The sequence below is a fragment of the Chlorocebus sabaeus genome, chromosome 25 (assembly GCF_047675955.1).
Source record: "Chlorocebus sabaeus isolate Y175 chromosome 25, mChlSab1.0.hap1, whole genome shotgun sequence".
Taxonomy (NCBI): domain Eukaryota; kingdom Metazoa; phylum Chordata; class Mammalia; order Primates; family Cercopithecidae; genus Chlorocebus; species Chlorocebus sabaeus.
The window spans coordinates 85516736-85543671 of NC_132928.1; the positions used below are offsets into that span (position 1 = coordinate 85516736).

At 41.2% G+C, this 26936-nt stretch overlaps 2 protein-coding genes across 3 annotated transcripts in view; one reads left to right on the forward strand and one right to left on the reverse strand.

Annotated features, from left to right (window-relative positions):
* The first annotated feature begins 366 nt into the window (after nt 1-366).
* Nucleotides 367-26936, forward strand: part of GCSAML (germinal center associated signaling and motility like) — a 54270-nt gene continuing 27700 nt past the window's right edge. Inside the window, exons 1-3 of one of the 2 annotated variants that reach the window (XM_037986127.2) lie at nt 373-475; nt 4819-5185; nt 23937-24112. In XM_037986127.2, the coding sequence (XP_037842055.1) occupies nt 24084-24112 (29 nt within the window). In that variant the 5' untranslated portion in view covers nt 373-475; nt 4819-5185; nt 23937-24083. Of the gene's footprint in view, nt 476-4818; nt 5186-23936; nt 24113-26936 lie in introns of both variants that reach the window. The other variant, XM_037986128.2, reaches the window with a different exon arrangement.
* On the reverse strand, nt 7725-18376 carry LOC103230934 (olfactory receptor 2C3). Its single transcript, XM_037986126.2, has one exon. The coding sequence runs from the start codon at nt 13263-13265 to the stop codon at nt 12243-12245; it is 1023 nt and encodes a 340-aa protein (XP_037842054.2). The 5' UTR covers nt 13266-18376; the 3' UTR covers nt 7725-12242.

Sequence of the window (26936 nt, forward strand, 5' to 3'; positions counted from 1 at the left end):
GAGAGGTGGGGCCCTCTGAAGCCTCTGGCTCCGGGTCTGGCCTGGCCGCGCCGGCTCCGGGGGCTGCTGTTTCGCCCTGAGGTCGCCGCGGACACGTACCTGGGGCGGTGCGGTCACCGCCGCTTCAGCCACTTCGTGTATGTGACGCCGGCCATCACCGCATTTCCGCGTAGACCGGCCAGGTGGAAGGCCTGGCTTTCCCGGGCCACCCTCGCGGTCCTACCGCGCCTCTCGCGCGACTTGGCCTGGGCCCCTCGGGGTCAGCACACTGCTGCGCATGCGGTCTCAGCGCCCGGCCTTTCCGCGCGGCTGCCGCTCTTTCCACAGCACAGCAGTCTGCACGAGCGCCGCACCCGCTTCAGCTGCTTGTCACCGCCGCCGAATTCCCTCACCCACACGCTGAGCGGACTAGAAAGGCGCCCTGGGGAAGGCTCGCGGGAAAGCCCGCAGCCGCTGGACGCGGGAGGACATGGAGGTAGGCGGGAGCACTCACCCGGTGATTCCGTGTGGTCCGCGAAGCGTTTTCTCTTCAGGACAACACTGCGCAATGGCATCCATTAATAAAATGGTGGCGAACGGGCGCCGCGGTGCTCGCCTGCAATCCCAGCGCTTTGGGAGGCCAAAGCGGGCGGGTTGCTTGAGCTCGACAGTTCCATAGCAGCCTGGGCAACACGGCGAGACCCCATGCTACCAGAAATTTTAAAAATTAGCCAGGCGTAGTGGCGCCTGCCTTTGGTACTAGTTACTTGGGAGGCTGAAGCGGGAGGATCGCTTGAGCCCAGGAGTTTGAGGCTTCAGTGAGCTCTAATCACACCACTGCACTCCAGCCTGGGCAACTGAGCAAAACGCTATCTCTGAAAAAAGAAAAAAGTGGCAGGGATGTGAATGTAAATGGAGCAAGGCGTTCTCTCTTTCAGGGGTCTCCGACTTTGTATGTTTGCTTGCAGGAGGACTGACTCTCCCATGTCCTTCAAAGTTAATTGCAAAAGAGTTCATTGCAAGAGATGATGTGCTGGTGGAAAGAGAGATGCTGCTTCCTCTTTCCTTAGTGGGGTTTTACAGGCAGATAATGACTGCTTTGCAGCTCACTTGTGACTGATTCCACTGAGCGGTAATGTCAATATTAGATCAGATACAAGAGTAAGCAGACAGCATGGCAGGAACGCACGTGTGTGTCTGTGGGGAGTGTTTTCTGGGGTACACTTTTTACTTCCTACGGGCCCTTTTGTTCTGAATTTTCCAGACCACTGTGCAGATGACACTGTTACTTCCTCAGGCTGTTGCCTGTCCCCTCAGGCCCTAAGTAGGTAACATGTACCTGCCTAAGAGCAGTGTTTCCTTTACATTTCAGGTTATATGCCACTTACAACATCAATTTAAAGAATGCGGCAAACATTTGTTATTCTAGGTTGGCATAAAATGGATTAGAAAATTTCACAGAGGACTATGCATGGTAGTGAGTCAGTTGTGTGTATGTGTGTGTGAAATTTGTTTCTTACACCGACAGAAAAGTTTGAAAGTCACTGCTTTAGAGCTTTAGAGAGTTTCTGTTGGAACAAAGTTCCAAGCAACCCATACGTCTGTACAAGAGGAAAATCGAGGAATATCACTTTAAGGAAACATAGGGTCGTGTGTAGCAAGATACGGATTCGAAGAGTGTGTAGAGCAAGGAAATCACAGCTGCTTAGTATGGGAGGGTTTGCCAGGATAAATGATGATGATATGTTGACAGTGATATTGTTAATCGTGCTAATTATGATGATAAAAATGAAACTATTTTTTCAACTCATGCATTTTCACCTTTTGACAGTCATGAAGTAGGAACATTTTAAGATTTAGTGGCAAGTCATAGTTTTTAGTTCATATTTCCCTTTAAAATTTACACTAAAAAACAAAGGTGAGCTTCTCTCATTACTCTAAAAATAAATGAAATTGCAACTATTTCCATGAACTACTTATGCTTAGTTCCTGTAATGGCTAGTTTTGTGTCAACGTGACTAGATTGTAGTACCCAGATATTTGGTCAAATACCGGTCTGAGTGTGGCTGTGAAAGTATTTTTTTCAGATGACATTAACATTTAGATCAGTAGACTTTGAGTAAAGTAGATTACTCTCCATGATGTGGATGGGCCTGATCCAATTCAGTTGAAGGCCTTAAGAGAAAACAGACTGAGGTCCTACAAGGAAGGAGGAGTTCTTACATCTGCTTTCAAGCTACAGCTGTAACACCAACTTTTCTTGGAGTCTCCAGCCTGTCCTGAAGAGTTCTGATTTGCCAACTCCCACAGTTGAGTTAGCTGGTTTCTTCAAATAAGTACCCTCACCTCTTCTCACACACACACACACACACACACACACACACACACACACACCCCTTCTGTTGATTCTGTTTCTCTGGAGAGCCCTGACTAACGCAGTTGTACTACAAACTTCCCAGAAGTTACAGAAAACAAAGCACATCTTGATCAAATTTGGATGTTTTTGCCTTTTTTTAAAGCCCCTAAACTCTTTAGGTTAATGCATAGTTTTCAAATTTCGTTTATCATGTTCAAATATGTTTGTTCAAGCAGGACAATCTTTCCTTATATTTTCAGTTCAGATTTCCTCATTGGATTATTAGAGGTTAAAAAAATTATGGACATTGCAAAAGGAAAAGGGGAAACCAACTTACGTCTATACTACTTTATCTTCTGATTTCTGAAAGGGAAAAGAAGTTTGTTGCAATCTTTCTTTTTCTGTGTTTCTTATTAAGCCTCTGAATTTTTCACTACTTTGTCTTATAGTTTTAGTATGTTTAGCTTGGTGTGTACTAGACATTGCCTCTGGCACTACACCACATGCATTTAGTGTGGGCCTATATAAACTTAGTCAAGCAACTGTGTTAGAAAAAAAATTTTATTCTGTGGTGAAATAAATGTTTTAGATTTTGAATTTATATTCTTGCTTTTTTTTTTTTGCGAGGAGAAAATCCTATAGGCACCTTTCTAACCATCCACCCAACTAGGAATTGGGAATCCAAAAAATTAAGAATTCACTCAATTTTTATATACCTGTAGTATTAATTATAACAGGATTGATGAGACTGTTACAAGGTTGTAAGCATTTTCAACACTAAGAAAAACATAATGTATAACTTTTAATGAGAATTTTTTCTGAGTGCTCTAACAAATACAGCTTCACATAGCTAACAGTCTAGTTTTAGAAAATGTATATGAAATCCTCTGTATTGTATCAAAAAATGTTTATCATTTTTAGTAAATAAATGTAGAGATTACTACAAGATACGGAATAAGAATGAGTAGCTGAATATTTCAGTAGTTCTACGTAGCCATTCTCTAAGCACACTTCTTTGCTTTCTAAACAAGAGGAAATCATTAAACACATCTTCCTACTCAAAGGCTTTTGTGTGGACAGTCTTCTCAAGGTTTGCTGTTAAATACGATTAAGCTGTGGATATGGTTCCAAACAATCATTTTATTCCATATAACTTCACCACCCTTTGGGTTTGTTTTCTTTTCTGAATATCAGAAACTTGGTCTAAATAATGATTAATTTGATAACGATGATTTTGGCAAAAATGCCAATGTTGATGATGCTGAGGATGAAGTAACAATCTTTCTATATGTGGATATTATATACTTTCTTGTTTTCTTTATCTTTCTCCTTTGATAGCCCAACTGTCTTCATTTTCTGGACCTTAAATTAAGAAAACTCATGGGCAGTTGGAATAAAAACCCAAGGTGGGGTAGTATTATCTTGTGATCTAAGCAAGGACCAAGTGACCTTTCCCAGGGACTAAGAGGAAGCTGATGGTTGTCACATCTCAGTTCATTTTATTTCAGATAGAGAAGGAGTTGGCAATTGAAGAAACTCCATCTACTGTTTGTCAGTAGCTCTTGCTGTGCAGTTTGGGGTTGGCAGCCTCCTACAGAACAGATGTCCTGTCAACCTGTATACACTTTATCTCCTTTGAACCACTGTAGTTTTGATCTCTGTTACAGCAGTGTAATAATCAAGTAATAATCAAGACCTATATGAATAAAACTGGAAATCTTTCCTGAAGGAATAAAAGATCTACATACATATATAGACAGGCCTAATTCCTAACATTCATTGAGGTTTTACTGTGCTAGTCACTGTATTGAGTACCAATTTCTCGTTACTTAATTCTCTACAGAAACCCTTCAAGACTGGTGTTTTTGCCACCCTTTACAGATAAAGACAGCAGAGTTCAGAGAGATAGGTTTATTGACCAAGGACTCATACTCAAGTGAGGCATCAGGACCCATAGCAAGTGCTTACTCAATGACATGATCCCACCCCCGTGCTTCATTATCCACACGGAAGTCTTGGTCCTGCAAACATGGTAAATTTTCCAGACGTTAACTTAAAAATGTGGTTCAATACCAACCACAGTCCCAATAAGATGTTGTTTTGGGTTAGGAGGAAGCTAGTTGTGACTTTAACCTGGTAGAGCAGAATATAGTGACAACCATGAAAAGTCTAAATTAGAAAAATAGATAACGATTGATGCCTTGTTCTACTACATGACAAAATATACATCAACAGCTATTAAAAGTGTGTTACAAATGTGAATAAATGAAATAAAATAAATGAATAAATATTAATAGAATTGATATTCCTGAAACAAATTTGCACATATATGAAAATTTGAATATGGTAAAGATATAATTTGAAGCTAATAACAAAAACACAACTAGTGAAATAAATTGTTTTGGGACTATTGACTGAACATTTGGAAAATAATAACATCTGTCTTACACACACACACACTCTCTCTCTCTCTCTCTCTGCAGATGCAGCGAATTGAAAACCTAAACATAAAATAGAAACCCATAAAACGAGAAGATAAATACAATCTGGAAGATCGGAGGCCATTTCTAAGCATAACTCCAGGCATGAAGGCTTATCATACCTTTTACTTCTTCCAAATAGTCTGAAAATATGAAATTCCATGCATCTAGGACCTCTAAGACATTTATTACCTGGGCCTGAGGGATCTCTCAGACCTCACTTCCTGCCATTCTTTCCCTTACTCTATTTCAGCCACAATAGCCTTTCAACACATGAAGCCCTTCGTCTTCCAAAGCCTTGATACTGGCTACTCCCTCCCTTTGGGATGCCCTCCATACTCATGCTGTGTGACTTCTTCCTTCATTTCAGGTGAGAACTCAAATGGCAGCCCTAGACCTCATGTCACCTTCTCCAGGCTCACCCTGCATGGCAGTTGATCATATCTCTTCTTAACCGACATTCTCATTTGCTTCCTTTGTTGATGAGTATTCTCTCTTCCCGGAACTTTTGCATCCCATGAAAGCAGGAATATCAGTTATTTATTCCTGCATCTTCAGCCTTCAGTACAGGCCACATACATAAATGATGTTTAAATAATAATTCATTTCTTTGAATGAAATAGTGAACAGTTCCACAACTAGAAGGCATAAAGGCATGATTGATAGAGTTTAATACATATAACATTTAAAACTTTTGTACCACAAATGAAACAAACAAAACATAGCAAAAGGATAAACGTCCCACTAGAAAAATGATTCAACACTTATATGATGACAAAGATGTGTAGAATCATATGTCAACTACCACTACAAATCAGTAAGCAAAAGTGTAAAACAATGAAAATTTAAGAAAAAGCAATTTATTGAAGAAATGCAAATAGCCCCCAAACATACCAGAAGATGTTAAACATCACTAATGATTAAATCAATGCCAAATAAAATGATACTGAGGTAAGATTTACAAGTAAAACTAAAGTTACTGACAAAATCAAATGTCAGTGAAATTGTGAGAATATATGCCTTCTTACACATTATTGGCAAAAGTATGAATTTGGTCTCTGAAGGGAAATTTAAATATGTCCACATAATGTCAACATGTTCTGTAAGGAAAAAACTAAAGTGCTTTTTCTATTCTCTCACTCAACAATCAACACACAATACTTCTGTGACTAAAGGTGATGAGGTTAAGCCCATATACCAAGCAATCAATCAATCCTGTGGCAGACACCAGCTGGGTGTCCTTCAATTCAGTTTTGACACTGTCTACCTGGAAATAATGTCAGTATGCAGGGTGACGGCTAAGTCTCAGAAGACATCTCCCCATTTCCAATACCAATTACAAGCCTCAAGTTCTTTTTACCTGTGCATCTGACCAGTCAATCAGCAGTAAGTCTGGGTTACCACAGCCCCTTTCTTGGGTTTGATTAATTTGCTAGAGCAGCCCACAGAACTCACGGAGGCATCTACATTTAGCAGTTTATTGTAAAGGATATTGCAAGAGATACAGATGATGAGATGCATAGGGCGAGGTATAGGGAAAGGGTGTGGAACTTCTATGTTCTCTCCAGGTTCACCACCTTCCAGGAATCTCCACGTGTTCAGCTGTCTGGAAGCCCTCTGAACCCAGTCCTTGAGGGTTTTTATGGAGGTTTCATTCTGTAGGCATGACTGATTAAATCACTGGCCATTGGTGATCTGCTTAACATTCATCCCTTCTCCCCTCCACGGAGGTTGGGGGCTGGGTCTGATTATCTTAATCCTCTAATTCTGCCTTGGTCTTTCAAGTGTCGAGCTCCCATCCTGAAGCTACCTAGGGACTACCAGCCATTTGTCCACTCATTAACATACAAGTACCACTTTAAAGAATCTAAGGATTTTAGTAGTTGTATGCCAGGAAACCTATTGAAGACCAAATATATACTTCAGAGTATTACACATGTGAATACCATTTAATTTTTTATTCTAAAATTTATCTTGAGCTACTAGTCAAGTTTGCAAAGATTTCAATACACATGAACTTATTGTAGCTTTGTTTGTAATAATGAAAATGAGAAAATTCCATGGTCATTAGGTTTGAAATATACATGTGCACAGCATGTGTTGAGATGAGAAAATATCTGTGATCTGTTAAGTGAATTTATTCGCCAAGAAATCTTGAGCGTGCTATTCTCTGGGTTGGTTTCTCAATTCTTGCATTCCTTTCTTACCATGAGAAGCTTGCCATGTTGAGGGTGAGCATAATTTTTAAAGTTTATATTTTTTACTGTATTTGACTCGCAACACTTGACCTAAAGTTCTGACAGAAGCTGGAAGATAAACTGGTGCGTGAGAAATTACCTTAGTCTGGGTGTTTCCAAGGCAGAAGCTGTGTCCAGTGCACATGTTCTGTGATCCCAAAGAGCAGGAAAGGGCAAGGACAAAGAGGGTTTGGCCATGACCAAGGGTGACTGGTGCTCCATCCTTCGGGAACCTGGGAGCTTTGTGAAATGCATCTTACTTCAGGAAGTGTGTCTCCACTGGCTTACGTCCCCATAGTCAGTGTGGCTTGGGTCCTTCACTCTCCACATTCCTCAGCTGTGCATGCTCTGGTGATGCATGACCCTCACAGTGGGCAGCATGGGAGGAAACCCAAACGTGAAGTAGAGGGTTCACAGAGCAGGTTTGGGATGATCCAGGTTTTGTATCCTTCTGTGAGAAGCCATCAAAGCCTATGGTTGCTGCAAGAGGAATAAAGGAAAAGATGGAGCCTAGAAAATTCTGACATATTAGGCTGAAAAGGGACCTGACATTGAAAGACAAGTCGTATCCAATATGGCATGTAAGCATTTTCCTCTTTATTTACTATGATTTAAATCCAAGTAAGATGGGACTTCCCTCTATTTAGAAAGGTCTTTCACTTTCTTTCAGGATTTACTGCTTCAAGATGGCTGTGTCGGAAGATCCAATAGTTCTACTGGATGTAGAGCCAGAAATTGTGTGGGAATGCCTGGTGTTTCTTTCACTTCTTCTTGGATACCAATCTGAGGCACAAATCACATTTCAAGTGTGTTTCCTTGGGTTTTGGAGAGGATGTCTTCATTTTCTGTTAAGCATTTAGGGAGCAGTTGGGTGAGCACATGACCAATCAGCCTGAGCATTTAAGGCAGTTGGAGGAAAGTGTGAGCTATGGTCATTGTTCTCCTCTGTGCCAAACAGGGGCTGATGGATGGTCAGGCCAGTGCTGTCCTCATGGTTCTGGGAGGGTCTATGTTGTCTACGTTACCCCCAAATAAACTGATGAGGACCTGCACTCCTGTCCTGAGTTGACACCCAGCCTTGAGGTCAAGAAGATGACAGATATTTGGGGGTAATGGGTCCCAGAGGATCCTTCTGTCACTTCCTCATTGCTTTCTCTGGAGTTTCTAAAAACTTGACTACTGAGCTTAAACAAAGCCATGAACTGGCAGAGGAAAATTACAGTGCATCCAAACTCCAGAGATTTTTAATTAATCTTTTCAAGAGGTTAGGGAAAGTTTTTAGTATTCAGATTGAAGTTTTTCTTCAGATTTTGAATGTTTGAACATTTTTTATTTTAGCTTTTAGTGGACATATAATAATTGTACCTATTTCTGGGGTAAACAGTGATGTTTGGATATACATAATGTATAGTGATCAGATAAGTGTAATTAGAATATCCATCATCTCAAACATTTATTGTTTCTTCGTGCTGGGAACATTCAATATCCTCCTTCTAGCTGTTTGAAAATACAGAATATATTATTGTTATGGTCATCCCACAGTGGTATAGAACACTAGAACTTACTCCTCCAGTGGAGCTATAATTTTGTATCCTTTAACAAATCTCCTCTCATTCCCCCACCACTGCTATCCATTCCCAGCCTCAAGTATCCTCTGTTCTACTTATTTCTATGGGATCAACTTTTTTTTTAGCTTTCGCATATGAGTGAGAAATGCAGTATTTAACTTTCTTAAAAATTTTATCTGATACTTTAAAAGTTATTATTTCCCCCATTTGTTTCTGTTTCTTCAGTCTTTGGGTTCTAAACTGAGTAAAAAATGTCAATAACTTGATTTCTCCCTTCCCGACTCATACTAATGTTATGTGTCTCTGACTCCTAGAGTACCTGCTGTCTGCTTTTTACTTCCCCTTCCCCCACCCCGAAGCCCCTAAAATTGTATAATTATTTTTAAATTTCATTTTACTTTGTTTTTCACAAATAACAATTGTTCATACTTATGGGGTACAGTATGATGTTTTGATACATGTATACTTGTGTAATGATCAAATCAAGGTAATTAACATATCCATTACCTAAAACACTTGTCATTTCTTTGTAGTGAGAGCATTCAAAATCCTCTCTTCACAACATGGATGAACCTAAAAGACACTGTGTTAAGTGAAATAAGCCAAACACAAAGGGACAAATCCTGCATGATCTCATTCATATTTCATGTTTAGCCAACTATTAAGGAAAAAAGTATGGGCCACTTTACAAATGAATCTGCATTATACACCAGCAACAGAAAGAAACAAATGGCATTATACCACAGTACCCCTCCAGGTGGTGCCAAAAGATGGTGAGGAAGGGAAACTTCCCAGTGGTCAAACTACAGGCAGTTTAGCTGGTTGTTAATTTTTTATAGAAGGAGATGGGCACAGAAGTTTGGATATGCACTGATTTAGGAGCATTGGATAACAGGTTTTTTTGGTGAGAGATTTGTGAAGAACAAGGCTGGAAAATTAATGGCAGGCAAATCTGGAGAAGAGGACACTGAAGAATTTCTTGTAAAGTGCACAGATCATGAAGATATTTGTCTTACATAAATGCCCATGGAGAGGGCATCCACTGCAGAGATGGATCTTGATAGTATGGTAGATAAGATGACTCATCTAGTAGATAATCAGTCAATCTCTTTTGCCAGCAGGCTTGCTCACTGGGCCTATGAAAAATTGAACATGGAAGCAGGGATAGAAACTATGAATGGGCACAGCATTATGACATTTCTCTCACCAAGGTTAGCATGTAATTTGGCACTATTTCCAGGTGTCTGGCTGGACTAGTAGCATAGTGATTACTTTGGACTCTTGAGCATAGAGTAAGCAATGTTAGTCTTTATAGGGACAAAATAATATTCTGGGGACCGTTTTGTCTTCCATGCCCCAACCATTTACATAATGAACAAAGGCTTAACCATCACCATGGCATCCCCTGCAGTGTCATCTGTAACCAGGAAACATATTTCACAGCCAAAGGGGTGTGGTGATAGAATCGCCCTTGGAATTCATGATTCTTACTTCATACCTCAATATTCAGAAGCAGTGGGCTTGACTGAATGATGGAATGGCCTGCTGAAGGTTTAGTTATTGAACCTGAGAAACAATACTGTGTAAATAAGGACTACTTTCCTACAGGCCGCAGTATATGCCCTAAACCTGCAGCCACTGTAACCTGATACATGAGTCCAGAAACCAAGACACGAGAGTGTCTTGTACATGATGCATAATAATCCAATTGAAGAATTCTGCTTCACTTCACTGAAAGTTTGGATTTGGTGTGATGGTTAATGTGATGTATCAACTTGGTTGGGCTGTGGTGCCCATTTTTTGTTCAAACACCAGCCTAGGTGTTACTGTGAAGGGTTTATTTTTGTTTGTTTGTTTTTGTTTGTCTGTTTTGATGCGATTAACATTTAAATCAGACTTTTAGTAAAGCAGATTACCCTTTATAATGTGAGTGGGCCTCATCCGATCAGTTGAAAGCCTTTAGAGAAAAGACTGACCTGCTTCCAAAAAGAGGGAATTTTGCCTCCAGACTTTGAACTCAAGCTGCAACATCAACAGCTGTCAAAATTTACAGCCTGCTGGCTTGCCCTGAAAATTTCAGACTTGCCAGTTCCGTAAATTATGTGAGCCCATTTCTTAACTCTCGATCTCTCTCACTGTTTTTTTCTCTCTGTCCCGTGTGTGTGTGTGTGTGTGTGTATTTGTGTATATATTCTCTTTTACATATATTTTTGGTTCTGTTTCTCTGGAAAACCCTGACTAATACAGTGAATTGGAAGATCCTAGTACCAAAGTAGACTAGTTTCATGAGAGCATATAGAGAGTCATAGTTCCTTATATTAAAAACGAAATATATATATATAGAGAGAGGTGAACTCTATTGATAGGTTACTCTATTGACAGAAGTTCTTTAACATCTCGAAAGACTAGGTGTTGTAAATTAGAACTCGTTTGTCCTTTAGATACACTGTATACACAGATAAGTAAAAGAAAATGCACAATCATAAGAAACAATGGTGAATCTCGCCTCACTGTTAGCACACTGGCTTAGAGCTCTCTGCACCTCTCTTATCCCCTCCTTCCTTGAACTAGTCCACAAACACCATGCCATCCCCCCACAAAATAACATTTCGTATGAATTTTAACAAAAAGTTATTTACAAAATATGTCATTTTACTGTCTCTAATTGTAACATATATCAGGTACTTCAGAACATCTAGAAGGAACAAACATTTCAAAAAAGCTTAGCGTTGTCAACTCTATAGAGAAGTAATAAAATGCACACACATAATGGATAGAATATGAAAATGTCTTGGAAATACGACCCTTCAGGACTAGGTAGGTCTCGCCCAACTACGACAAAGAGGTCGCCCAGAATGTGGACCTGCCGGCTCCGTGGCCTAAACGGGCAGCCGACCCCGCGCCCCTGGATCGGCTTCTTCGCCCTCCACAGCCTAACGGCTTCCTCCCTGCTTACCGCCGTCACCCAAAGGCGCTGAATCCCGGCAGCTCGGCGCGATCTTGGTCTGGGCCGGTAGGGTTGGACCGGGAGATCAAGGCTAGGGGAGGCCGCCGCTGTCGTCAGGTCCCCGAGGTGGGGTAGGAAGAGGTTCGCCGCAACCTGAAGGCCTGGGCCGGGCGGGGGAGCCACAGCGAGGGCTCCGGAGCCTGCAAGGCGGAGGCCGCGGCCTGTCCTGGGACCAGCTCACCCCAGGCGCAGAGCCGAGGGCTGGGAGGGCTCCAGGGGCGCCGGGAAACAGGCCGGCTCCGGTCTCCCCGCGCGCTCTCAGCATCGTCAAAGTTTTATTATCCACGGAGCGTCCTGGAATCCACCCGATTCGGATACTGAGAAACAGCTGTATAACAACGCAAGGAATTTACAAAACAAGATGACAGCAAACGTGTATATATAGCAAAAACCAACAATGACAATTTAACAAAACTACGATAATTAACAAACAATAAATGTATTTTCTTGGCCTGGAAATAGTGTGAGCACACTCCTTTCAGATTTCCATCTACCTTGAGCTCAAACAATATTGGAAGAAAAACGACATCCCAACGACGTCCCAAGTATCCCGTCCTCCAAGGTCAGTTTGCTCTATGTAAACTTGATCTTCCTTCTCAGAAGGAACTGGAGTCTCTAAATTTGGGCCCGCTTGCCTGCAGAGCCACAGCAGTTCTCTAACACAGTGTGTTGGAGGGCGCTCTTCACCTCTGTGTTCCTCAGGGTGTAAATAAATGGGTTCAGCGCAGGAGTGACTACGGTGTAGAAGAGAGCTATGAACTTGCCCTGCTCATGGGAGGTGCTCTTGGCTGGCTGGAGATACATTAAGATGATGCTCCCATAAAACAGAGACACCACGGCCACGTGGGAAGAACAGGTGTTGAGTGCCTTTCTCCGCCCTTCTGCTGACCTGATCTTCAACACGGCCCGGGCAATATGGCCATAAGAGACCAGGATGAGCCCCAGAGGGAGGACAACAAAGACAAAGCTGGCCAGGTACATCTCCATCTCATTGAGGCTTATATCCACACAAGCCAGTTGCATAATGAGGGGCATCTCACAAAAGAAGTGGTCAATGCGATTGTTCCCACACAGCGGTAGGAGCATGGTGAGAGTGGAGCCCACCATGCTGGTGGTCAGACCTCCCAGCCAGGAGGCCAAAGCTAGCCCAAGGCAAAGCTGTGGATGCATAATGACAATGTAATGGAGTGGCCTGCAGATGGCAGCGTAGCGGTCATAGGACATGGTGGCCAGCAGGACACACTCGGTTGCCCCCAGCCAATGGGAGATATAGAACTGGACCACACACCCTCCATAGCTTATGGTTTTTTGTGGTCCCCAGAGGTTGGCCAGAAGCTGTGGGACAATGCTCGTGGTGAAACTGATGTCCAGGAAGGAGAGGTTGGCAAGAAAGAAGTACATAGGCATGTGGAGGTGCACATCCGTACGGGAGACCAGAATGATGATGCCATTGCCCAAGATCGATACCACGTAAAAACCCAAGACAACTATGAAGAGGACAGCTTCTAGTGAGGGTTGTGCAGAGAAGCCCAGGAGGACAAAGACTTCTGGAGAACTCACATTGGCTATTTCCATCATTGTATGCTGGGGGTGGGGCAAAAGGCCACCTGTGGGAAGAGCACAGGGCATACCGGGCATGAGACAAGCAATTACATTAGTTAGCAAACATTAAAAGTAAATTTTATTTCATTTTATCTTATTCTTTTTTAGAGACACAGTCTCACTGTGTTGCCCAGGCTAACCTCAAACTCTTGGGATCAAGCAATCCTCCCACCTCAACTTCCTCAGTAGGTGAGAATACAGGCACACACTACCTTGACTGGTTAAAAATAAATTTTATACCCATTGTTTTCAAAAGCAGCCACTCACCAGCTCTGTGGATGGCACTGCATTACCTTCCTCACAGCCAACTTGGACTGTATAATAAAAGACTAGGGGGTGTTCACTGTCTGGAGAAAATGGACATTTATGCAAAATCCTTAGCACTGTTTTTTTTTAAATTGAAATATTGTATTAACAACATCTACATGCAACCTAAATGTTTAACAATAAAGGGTTAGTCAGGTAGAGAGTGGTCTTTCATGTGATGAACCACTGTACAGGCATTAAAATTGTGCCCTCTCAAATTCCACAATCATCTGCAATTTTTTTCTGTCATTAAATATGTCCAGTTTTTTATCCCTCCTCACCACCTCTGCTACTACTGGCCCATCTTGCCATCATTTATCATCTGAATTTTCATCTAATATTCTAACTCATCTCTCTGCTTCTCCTTTGCTCCCCTTCCAAGTACTCTCAAAAAAGTGTTGGGGCTCAGAAAATGATAACCCCAACATGAAGGTCTCAGAAGCAAAAGTTTCTCTTTCTCCTGCCTTTTTGTCCCTGGCTCGCTCTTCCCCGAGGTTAGCCATAGAAATTCAAAGCCAGTCATAAAACCTAAAAATGTTACTCTAACTTTCCCTCCACCTTTCTATGTTAAAACCAGCCATAAATAAATTATCTGACCTACCTTACTGGATTGTAGATTATAAGACCTCCATTCCAGACAGGTCTTACTCCTTACCAAGAAAAAAGGAACACTGCTCAGAGAGGCCACAAAGAACCTCACAGATGGGTCTTGCTGGGCTTCTTCACTCAGTCCATCAGCATTAGATCATGCCCTTCGTGTTCAATCATATTTCTACATGGCTGTCCAAATGTCTTTGAACCTAAGCATAAAAATGGGAAGTTTTTCCTGTATCTTTGGATCTTCATCTAAAGGCTCCTCTGTAGTGTAAAACTATGATTAAATAAATGTGTATGTCTTTTCTCCTATGAATCTGCCTTTTGTCAGTTGATTTCCGTGAAACTTCAGAGGACAAAGGTGAAATTTTCCCTCACTCCTACAAAAGGAATCAGAGGATTACATTAAAACATATGATCATGTCAGTCTGCTGCTCAACACCCTCATTGTCTTGGTACAAGGCTTGTAGCTGCAATTTGCTATACTTACAGTGCTTTCTCCCCAAGACACCCACACACCCCCTTTCTCACCTTCTTCAGGCCATTTTTGAAAAGTCACCTTCTAACTGAGGCCCTCCCTCACTGTATTATATAATATTGAAAACCCTTACAATTCCCTTCTTTCTCTTTCCTGAATTATTTTTATATAAGGCAATAATCTTACAACAAATAAACTACTCTTATTTCTTTTGTCTGCTACCTGTCTCACTCCACTAGATCATAAATTCCATGGAGCCACAGTTTTGTATTGTTTACCTCTGGGTCCCCAGTGTCTAACCCAGTGTCTGATACACAGTAGTCCCTTAATATTCATGGACGTGCATCGCGAAACAGGTTGCTAGAAAGGTTTTGTGGGGTGGAAGAGGTAGAACTAGAGTAATATGAAGGCAGAGTGGAAGGGCTCAGCATAAACTTTCAGTAGTGTTGTCAGGAAAGAGCTCTTGGAACTGCCAGAGGCGTGCAGAAGGGTCTGGACTATCCTCTGCTTTTGTACAGTTGGAATAAAACAAACATGATTTATCAGGGGCAGTGCATAAAGTCAGAAATTGGATAATTTCAGTGTGCTTCAGATGTCCCTGAAGACCTCTGGGGTCCTTCTTTGCAAAAACATTAATTCTAGCCTGTATTTTAAAAAGAAGAATCAATTTATTATAGTTAGGATTCACCCAAATTTGGGGAACAGAGCAGCTGTGAACTTAACTGTCAGCCTTCTTAAAATCCCAGAGAGTAGAATTTATCTATCCCTGTAACTGGAAGTCAATTAAACAAAATAGACATGAACAGACATGTGCATTCAGTTTTAAAAATACAGGTAGGTTTTCCATTGTGCATGTATAGAAATAAGGCTCAGAAAACTCCAGGCATTTGTTAAAATTCACATGTGGAAGCTGTCCCAGTGCGGACTTACTGTATCAGAATACTGAGACAATCATCTGGCCTGTATATAGTAGGCCAGGGAAGCATTAATACTGTGGGAGAAGGCATCCTGGAGAATTCCAACCTCCTCCAAATCAGGGAGGCAAGCCGGGGGCCTCCTAGTATTCCTACTACTTTTGGGAGGTTGAAGTGGGGGGAATCACTTCAGCTCAGGAGTTTGAGACCAGCTTGGGCAACATAGTGAGAGAGTGTCTTTACAAAAAAATAAAATGACCAAGTGTGGCTGTGTGTGTCTGTAGTCTCAGCTACTTGGGAGGTTGAGGCCAGAGGATGGCTTCAGCCCAGGAGATCAAGGCAGTAATGAGGCATGATTGTGCCACTGCACTCCAGCCTGGGCAACAGAGCAAGACCCTGTCTCAAAACAACAAACAAATCAGGGAGGTAGTTGAGACCTGTCAGAACGTGAGTGTTTTCATCATATGAATGTGAGAAAGAAAAGATGAACTGGGATTGGGAGAGTTAGGTACAACTGAGTCATGACACAGTCAAAGTGGGTGTACTGTATACAGAGTCACCGCTGATGAGCTGAAAAACAACAGATTCAACTGACGACTGCATTATGACCCGTGGGTGTAAGTATTATGTCCCATCTGTGGAAAGATACAAATTTTGTTGACTCACAGTTGATAACATGCGGAAAATGTATAAATGATGCTGAGAGAGGAACTACAAGATCACTCATGAGGTAATAGTTTAGTAGAATTTTTGAGGAAAAAGAGATCTTTGTGGTGATCTGATCTACTTCTAGAAATGTTTAGCAACTTATCCAAAGCCCCAGGGCTGCTTAGTCATACTGGAGCTATACCGAAGATATTCAGATTCTTAGTACAAAAATAGTATTTTCAGTAAAGGAAGAGGTTTGCTTACCCACAGAGATTCAACAAAATTGTCACAATTAAAAACTTACCTTTCAAAATGCAACCCTAACCCAAACACTGTGCCATTAAGACAAAGATAGCATACTGAAAGTTAAGGAAACATCTTGCATTCAAATTTTGTCTGAGTTAACTAGGCAGTCACAAACTGTATCCCAGAGCATAGGCAACCTGCTAAAATATCAAAGGCCACATGAGAAAATCAGATCACTTAAATGGATCAGTGCTCATCAGTTTTAACTGGAATTACCAGAAAGTCTGAGATCCCAGTTTATCTTAAATACCATAAAAACAACAACAAACAAATGACAAAATCCAAAATGTCACTTACTAATGGTGAGCTAGCAACATCATCTCCATTTATGCAGGGTGAAAATGTTGTAAAATGGGCAATATTTTATTAAAAAGACTGATAACAGTCATGAATTCAGTGCATGTGGCACTGAAAAAATAGATTAGCCAAGGGATTTTAAAGCCCCACAAATAGTGGAAATCTCTAAGTCGGTGGTAGCAGACGTGTTAGATTCTGTTCAAATTCATGTCTAAAGGACACATTATTAAGTATTTAAATCACAATGGGATTGAGCTAGAATAAAGCACTTAAAATATTTTGTAAGAAAATTGATAATCAAAGGAGTGAGAATGGCTCGTGGTGTTTCCAGAATGAGAAATTATATGCAGACCCCAAAGGGTGAAGTGTTATGTAAAGTCCTTATAATTCTGAGACATTGACTGTAACCCCTGGAGCCTTCAGGAGGGAGCCTGAGGGTGATGGTATATATCAGGGGAGTAAAAGTGGAGGGAAAAAAGCTTTTGAGATTTCTTTCCCTATTGGATAATTATAATTTCATTGTATTGCACACACGGAATTGTTTCTTTTTTATGACTAGAATATTATTTTAGGTTTGTATACTGCCAAACTGCTTACGGAGCGTAAGAATCAAGTCTCTCTATCATGTAGTAGGGGGGATAGTCTGAGATATTTGCTCATTCTGTTAATTTTGATACATGCTACTATAGACTCTTTTGCTAAAAAAAAAAAAACCCATTGATTTTATTATTGGTGTATACCTCAGTGATGAGATAATGTTTTTCTTAATAAGTTAGATTTACCAATTTATTTTTATTTTGGTAAAATACAGATAACATATAAATTTATCATTGTAACTATTTTAAGTGTGCAAGTCAGTGGAATTAAGTTCTTTCACAAACTTTTTCATCACCTCTATCAAGCGTCAGAACTTTTTCATCACCTCAAATGGAAAACCTGTAGCCATCAAGCAGTCAGTCTTCATTTGCCAGCTCTCCCCAGCCCTGCCAACCACTAATCTGCTTTCTGTCTGTATGGATTTGCCTATTTTGGATATTACATATAAATGGACTTATATCATACGTGTTATTGTGTCTTGTTTCTTTCATTTAACATGATATTTTCAAGGTTCATCTATGTTGTAACATGTTCAGTACTTCATTCTCTTTTAAAGAGGAATAATATTCTATTCTATGACTCTACCACCTTTTGTTTATTCATCTGTTGACAGACGTTTGGATTTGTTTGTTGATGAACATTTGAGTTGTTTCTACCTTTTGGCTATTGTGAATAGAGCTGCTATGAACATTCACTTACAAGTTTTTGTTTGAACTCCGTTTCTAATTCTATTGGGTATACCTGGGAGTGGAATTGCTAGGTCTTATGGAAATTCTATGAGCAACTTACTATGGAACCAGCAAACTTTTCTGCTGCAGCTAAACCATCTTTACATTTCTGCAAGCAATTTGTGTTTCAGTTTCTCCACATAATCACCAGCACTTGTTATTTTCCACTTTTTACAATCTTTTTTTTTCCTTTATGGCCATCGTAGTGGAATGCAAAGTGGCATCTCACTGTGGTTTTGATTTGTGTTTCCCTAGCAGCTAATAATGTTGTGCATTTTTTAATGTGCTTTTTGGCCACTTGTCTTCTTTGGAAAAATCTCTAATCAAGTCTTTTGCCCATTTTTTGATTGGTTTATTTGTCTTTTTGTAAGTGTTCTTTATATACTCTGAATACTACAACCTTATGAAATATATGATTTGCAAATATTTTGTCTCATTCTATATGTTGTCTTTTAACTCTTGATAATGTGTTTTTGATGAACGAAAGTTTCTAATGATGAAGTCTAATTTATCTATTTTTTGTTGTTGTTTTTGGTTTTCATGTCATATTTAACAAAACAGTGAGACTTCCAAGGTCATGAAAATGTACTTCTATAATTACTTCTAAGGGTTTTATAATTTTTTGCTCTTTAATTTAGGCTTTTGATATATTTTGAATTACTTTTTTGTATATGCTGTAATGTAGGGTCCAACTTCATTCTTTAGCAGGTGTCGATCCAGTTGTGTTGAACTGGATATACGTGTTGAAAGGATTGAACTTTCTCTATTGACACCCTTGTCAAAAATCAAGTGACATAGACCCATAGATGTATGTTAGTTAGTATCTAGTTTAATGGGTCTAAATACGAACCATATTCTGAAGACTCTCTGAATTATATTCCTGGCCAGCACCTCTATGCCAAACTTCAGATTCATATATCTACCTATACTACAGCTTCATTTGATGGTGTTATGAACCGAATTGTGCCCTACACCCATTCATATACTGAAACCATAACCCCCAATGTGACTATATTTGGAGATAGGGCCCTTAAGGAGATAATTATGAGTAAATGTGTTTATAAGAGTGGTGGCCTAATGTCATAAGTTTGGAATCCTTATTAAAAGAGGGAGAAATACTAGCTGTCTTCCCTCCCTCCCTACCCCACTCTCTCCCTTTCCACACATGCACAGAGGAGAGGCCAGATGAGGACACAGCAAGCAGGCAGATGGCTACGATCTGGAAGAGAAGCCTCATCAGAAACCAACCCTGAGGGCATCTTGATCTTGGACTTCCAACCTCTAGAACTATGAGAAAATACATTTCTGTTGTTTGCCACCACCCAGTTTGTAGTATTTTGTTTTGATATCCTGACCTGCCTAATACAGATGGCTAATGTGAAGCTCCAATGCAACACTTTAGAAAATGAACCCTGTTGTACACCTGACCTCCTCCAGCTGCAGGCTCCTCTTGTCAGTTGATGACAACTGTGTTCTTCCATTTGCTTAGTCCAGAAGCTTGGAGTCCATGTGGTTCCAAACCAGGTCTGTTCTGCCCATGGCACAGTATGCCAATCACTGAAACGATGAGTTTTGCGGCAGAGAATGAGTTTATTTATGAGGCAGTCAAGTGAGAAAGCAGGAGGACAGGTCTCAAATCAATCTCCCTGAAAATAAAATTTTAGGGATATTTATGGGATAGAGTGAGGTGGTCCCAGGTGTAGGAAAATGTGATTGGGGTAGGAAAAAAGATACTGAGATAATCAGTAATCAGTAATCTGCTCAAATATCATCAAACTTCATGGCTCTTCATAGCACACATGTTCACAAAATGGTGTCTTTAACATGATCTGAGGGTGGAGTTTTGGGCACTGTGACATCCAAAGGTCACCCATTGGACATTCATGCAGGTCCAGTTGGGGGCCAGTGGTTTCAGCTAGCTTGAACTGGACAAGAGTTGACCCTAGTTCCTGAAAAAGAACGTAAGCAGTCATTACCACAGTGATGTAGACGTGAGAGATGTTATCTATAAGGAAACTGGTGGAAGTTTTATTATATATTGCTTAGCTATGTGACCTTTAGCTATGTAAATCTTAAAATAAACTAGAAGCAAGTGACTGGCTAAAAGCAAGTGACTAAAGCCAGTGAGGCAAGTTAAGTCTGGACCTAATCAAGGGAGCCCTCAGCCTCAAATATTGACCCCTCTCATTTCCACAACCTCTGTTCCTCGCATCAAATCTGTCAGCAAATCCTATTGACTCTACTTTTAAAGATATCCAGATTACAATCATTTTTACAACAAATCACCCTGTCTCAGCTAGATTACTTGTATTAAAATCACAACCATTTTACTTGAAAACACTTCACTGACTTCCTACCTGACTCTAAATACAGCAAGTTGTTTCATAGTCCATGAGGTATCTACTGTCTGTGCCTTCCCCCTCCACACACATTACCTCTCTGGTCCCACTTCCCACCACTTCTCCCATTCCTCCCTCGACTGCAGCCTCACAGGCCTCCTTGTTCCTCAAACATGCCTCCTTGTTTCTCATTTGCCATGCTGCTTTTAGCTTTGCTGGTTCCTCTGCCTCGAATAGTTTCCATCTCTCTCTCTCTTTCTTTCTCTCTCTCTCTCTCTTTTTTTTTTAATACAGTGTCTCACACTGTTGCCTGGGGCTGGAGTGCAGTGGTCTGATCTCAGCTCACTGCAACCTCTGCCTCCCGGGATTACAGACATGCGCCACCATGCTTGGGTAATTTTTTGTATTTGGAGTTGAGGTGGGGTTTCACCATGTTGGTCAGGCTAGTCTTGAACTCCTGACCTCGTCATCCACCACCTCAGCCTCCCAAAGTGCTGGGATTACAGGCTTGAGCCACCACACCTAGCCAAAAACATTCTTATAATGCAACAAATTCCGAAATTGCCTTACCAAAAAGATGAGGTTCTCACTGACTTAACTGAGACTTAAAGTAAAAATGCTGATCTGTAGTCCAGGAAGATATACAGGGATTTTGTATCCTGTAGTAAGTGTTGCATCTTTCCCACTGAGAACCTTTTCAATCACATTCATCCTGAGAAATCACAGTCTTATGACCGTCACCACAAGCTCAATACGAATCACCCAAACCAGATCCTTCACTGTCCTGAATTCATTTTCCGGAACATGATGCTATGGATTAGTTTTTTTTTTTTTTTTTTGAGACTGAGTCTTGCTCTGTCGCCCAGGCTGGAGTACAGTAGCGTGATCTCTGCTCACTGCAAGCTCCACCTCTCGGGTTCAAACGATTCTCCTGCCTCAGCCTCCCGAGTAGCTGGGACTACAGGCAGCTGCCACCATGCCTGGCTAATTTTTTGTGTTTTTAGTAGAGACGGGGTTTCACCATGTTAGCAAGGATGGTCTCGATCTCCTGACCTCGTGATCTGCCTGCCTCGGCCTCCCAAAGTGCTGGGATTACAGGCGTGAGCCACCACGCCCGGCCAAAAATGGTCTTTAAAACTGTATTTAATGGCATGAAAACACGTGCAAAGGATGATCCTATTTTTGGAAATTTTTAAATCAGCGGGTGCATGTTTGTTTTCACAAAGCAAAGCTGATAAATGTGTGCATCAGAATTCACAAGGGGGCTGGATGTGGTGGCTCAAGCCTGTAATCCCAGCACTTTGGGAGACCAAGGCAGGAGGATCGCTTCAGCTCAGGGGTTTGAGACCAGCCTGGACAACATAACAAGGCCTTGCCTCTACTAAAATAAAATAAATAAATAAATAAAAAGATTAGCCTAGTGTGATGCACACACCTGTACTCCCAGCTACTTGGTGGATGAGGAGGGAGGATCGCTTGAGTCTGCGAGGTACAGGCTGCAGCTGAGCCCTGATCATGCCACTGTACTCCAGCCTGGGCAACAGAACAAGACCCTGTCTCAAAAACAAAAACAAACAAAAAAGCACAAGAAAGTAGTTGAGGGTAGTAGGATTCTGGGTTATTTAAATATTTTATTTTTTCTTATTTGTACTTAATTTTATACATGGCACTGAGAATCTAAATCAAGTTGAATATTGTGCATGTCTTTGTTCTCAAACAGCAGCCATGGCCATAATAATAAGCAGAATACCTACGGCTTACTAAGACTCCCTTTCACGTAGCTCCTATCCATTCTACAGATGGAGAACGTGAGTTCCAGGAGATTTGTTTACCAGACCAATTTATCCTAGGATGGGACAGAATGGGAGTTCGTGCTGTAAAAATGGAAACCTTTTGTGTTACCATATTTCTGTCATTCAGTGCCTGAAAACTAACATGGACCTACTTGAGCATTTGAGGATTAATGCGCTTATTTGTGAGTAATCAGATAAGAGAAACAAAGGTTTATTTCAGTAGCTCTCAAATTTTAGTAGGAAACAGGAGGACTCCACCCCCGAGAGTTTCTGAGTCAGCAGGTTTGGATCTTGAGAATTTGCATTTCTAATAAGTTCTCAGTGATGCCCGTGTTTCTGGTCAAGGACCAGCAATGGTGGAACACGCTTCTTAGCGCCTTTACTGGTCCATGGATTGGCTGGGGTGGCATCACCTGGGAACTTGCTAGAAAGGCAGAATATTGATCCCAGTTTGAAAGAGTCAGAATCTGCATGTTAACAGGATCCTCAGGTGATCTGCTTACATGAGAAAGTTTTGGAAGCAGCACTTTGGTACATAGGTTCTCAGATACGAATTAGATAAATCATAAATCTGAAATGGGGTGTGTGACACTCCTGCTTGTAATATATTTTTCTTATGTTTATGATTGATAAATAAATAATACAAAACTTATAAATAATGATGAAGCACTCCAGACTCCTGAGTTCTGCTGCTGGTTAACAGTCAATTAAACTTCCTCAGTCCCGATTTCCTCATTGGGATAAAAAAAGAGTTGGAATAGGTGAGCATATAGTTTCTGATTTCAGCAAATAGATTTTGCGTTGGTTGGAAACTGAAGAAGATCAGCCACCTGTGGTGTAAATCCTTCGGCGGGAGACATCATGAATAAGCGATTTCAGCCTCCTGACAGCCACGGCTCAGAGTCAGCTGTTAGCTAATCTCCTGCCGCTGATATTGTGGCCTTGAAATTATCACTAGAACCAGCTTGTGCTTTGTGGCTCTGGTGGGCAGCGTAGGGGAGGAAGTGGGGGACCAGATGCTGGCAACAGGTCTTCCAGGCCCTGCATTTTCCCCATTGTCATGTTAGTCTTTGAGTTGACAACCAGAACAACGGCTTCTTAACCTACCCCAAATAATTTTGATAACCTTCTATTCTCATCCTTTTTTTTCCCTTTTTCTTTCCCATCTTGTCTTTGGAAGTATCAGACCTCTGAGGAAAGGCTATTGACATTTGATCTGATTATCATTGCCAGAGCCACAAAGAGAAATTTTATTTCTAATGTTGTTTTTTTTGTTTTCCCCAAGAAGAGGCTTTCTGTTTGTATGTTTGGAAGAGGAAAACATATTTGGAATCTTGAGATCTCAGATCTCCATAATGAACAGTTTGCCTAAGAAATCATGAATCCAGATTAATCATTTCTATTCCAGCAAAAATGCAACTCTCTTATTGCCATTCTTGTGTAATCTTATTATTATGCTCATTTCGGAGGAATAGGGAAGTCCTTACCTTGTTTCGTCTTGCGATACCAGAATTTCCTTGAAAGCAAAGTGAACCTGGATAGATTCACTCTCATGTTTCAGCCTGATTTTTTCCCACTGTATGTCCACAAGTGTGTGTATGAGTGTGTGTGTGTGTGCACATGCAGGCACACACACACACACGCACACTCACACTTTCCTTTCCGCCTCCCCTTTCGCGCTCTTCCTGCCTTCTCTATCATGCACAGGCCCCTGGCAGCTCGTGGTTGGCAGGAGCACGAACCCGTGGTCAGATGCAACGTCCTGCCTCATGCATTTTCCTCTTGGTGCTTTGGTCAGAACTTCCCCAAGTGGAGTGAAACTCAGGAGCTGAGAAACCGAGTCACTGTGAAAAGATGGGAAATTATCTCCTGCGAAAACTCAGGTGAGTCTTAACTCTTGGTGCTGCCTTTCTTGGGAGAAAGAGAACAGAGATAAGGAGGCTGAACATATGCATTTGTAATGGTGAGGTACATTGTGCTTCTACAAGGTTGAGCCTGAAGACAGCATCCTCTAGGAGCACACAGTGACGCCCCGTTGACTCCTTCTCTTGCCTTACTCTGGGACCATGATAGGTTGCCAGATGTAGAAAACAAAAATACTGGATGCTAAGTCATATTCAAATTCCAGAAAAACATTTTTTTTTAGTATGAATGTGCCTCATATAATATTTTGGGCATTATAACATGGGTTGTACTTTACTAAAAAGTTATTCATTGTTCATCTGAAATTCAAATTTAGCAGTGCATCTTGTAATTCATCTGGCAACCGTACACAATTGTCACGTGAATTTTTCTGCTTCTCTTTTTCTTCATGAGAGTGTAGAGCTTAACTTTCCATCCATCAGCTTTGTAGGTTGGTATGAGAATGAACAGTCAGGTCCTTGCAAATTATGGATGCAGGATATGCATTTGAATGCTTCTGACTTTAGTCACACCTTTTTTGGTAATGTTTAGCCTTACACTCTTCTAATACTTCATAATTTATAGAATGTATACAGATGACAGGCATTATTGTTCTTACATCTTGCTTAATCTTAAATGATGGGTTCTACAGCATCCCACTCCTCTGTACACTCTCCCAGTCCCCTTCCAGACAATCTTGCATATGATGTGACTACATTGATAGACCCAAGGCAAAACTCTCATCATATCACTCCTGTGCTCCAGTGGGCACCACGTAGAAACATGACTGGACAAAAAGGATATGACCTAATGCTAAGAGACTGAGTGGAAAATCCCAGCAAGTCTTGTTCTGTCTGTTTAGATTCTTCTTGACCTCTCTGTGCAGTTTCCTTACTTATGGGTATGGGGCAGAACACTCTCTGGAATGGTGGCTTATGACCTACGGTCAAACAAAATAGGTCAGAGAAGCTGTCTTTATGAGGTAGCAGATTGTCTTCCCCACACCTGATGGTTCATGCCGTCTCCTTTCACCAGGTTAAATAGCTCAACTGTCCCGACTTCTTCATTTAGTCTTCAGTAAATCCCTATTTCTTAAAGAGTTTAAGGGTGGCCGGGCACAGTGGCTCACGCCTGTAATCCCAGCACTTTGGGAGGCTAAGGCGGGTGGATCACGAAGTCAGGAGATCGAGACCATCCTGGCTAACACGGTGAAACCCTGTCTCTGCTAAAAATATGAAAAATTAGCCGGGCGTGGTGGCAGCGCCTGTAGTCCCAGCTACTCGGGTGGCTGAGGCAGGAGAATGATGTGAACCTGGAAGGCAGAGCTTGCAGTGAGCTGAGATGGCGCCACTGCACTCCAACCTGAGCGACAGAGTGAGACTCTGTCTCAAAAAAAAAGAAAAAAAAAAGCTTAATGGTTCATGGATGGAGAGGGCCCATCAAAATTCAGGATGAGCATGAGTCTGGGCAGTAGATGGAGGAAAAATGACACAATTGTGCTGAGAGGTAAATTCAATTATTTACCCTGAAGAAAAAATGCTTCCCTTCTTTTAAAGTTAACCAATATTTATGGAAAGCCTAGGTAAGACAATGGTCTTGGTGGCAAGAAAAAATTAAACATGGAAGGAAAATGGATATGGAGGCAAATTTTAGAAATGGATAGGCCCCTTCAAAGAACATCGTACTTAATCACTCTGACTCAGCTTTAAAAAAATAGGCATTACGTGGCTCAGATAATTAAAACTGAGAGAGAATTAAAACTTGCCAAGGTTGCCTTTGCTATAAAATTATGAATGTAACATGTAATTTATGATGTCAAGTCATCCATCATTTCCATTACACCACAATGTCTTCTTTTTAAGATAAGGCAGGTGCTAATGTGTTGTAGGTAGAAGCACAAACAGTGCACTGTAGAAATAAAAGGAAGGAAGGAATGGAATTCTGATTTGGGATAGCAGGAAGGAAGGACATGTTTGAGGAATTGCCATTTGGATTGTGCTGTAAATGTTAGGCAGACTTACAAAGCAGGAAAAGATGGTCCAAGCTGAAGGGACAACCTGTGAAAATGTATGAGTTTCAAAAACATGGTATTACTGTCAATAATTGGAGCATATTGTTCAGAGATGACTCCAGTAGCAGAAGAAGTTGAGAATGAAGTTGGGGGTCTGATAATGAAGCGCCTTCAAAGGCACGTACCAAGTGGTAAAGCAGTGAACATTTATAAGCTGGAGAAAAATGCAGTGTGGCATGTATTTCAGGAAGAAATGTCTATGCTCAGTGAGTATGGAGGAATGACACAGAGAGAAATAGACAACAAGCTCTTAAAATATACCAAAGAAGATGCAGGGGCGAAAGGAAAACGTCCCCTTTGTTCCCTGAAAGTTCTCTGAAATCAGTTGAGAAAAGGCAGATTAATAGGACAAAAGTCATACAAATTTATTGATCATCATTTTATGTGACACAGGAACCTCAGAATGAAGATGCAAAGATGCAAAGGAAACTGTCCATTTCTATGCTTAGGTTCAACAAATTTTGGATAGCCATGTAGAAATATGATTGGACAAAAAGGATATGACCTAATGCTAATAGACAGAGTGGAAAATCCCAGCAAGTCTTGTTCTGTCTGTTTAGATTCTTCTTGACCTCTCTGTGCGGGTTCCTTACTTATGGGTATGGGGCAGAACACTCTCTGGAATGGCGGCTTATGACCTACGGTCAAACAAAGTAGGTCAGATAATGTCTTTATGACCGGTTCTTACCAGAAAGATAGAGGGAAAGTTAGAGTCATCTGACTAATTTTATGGC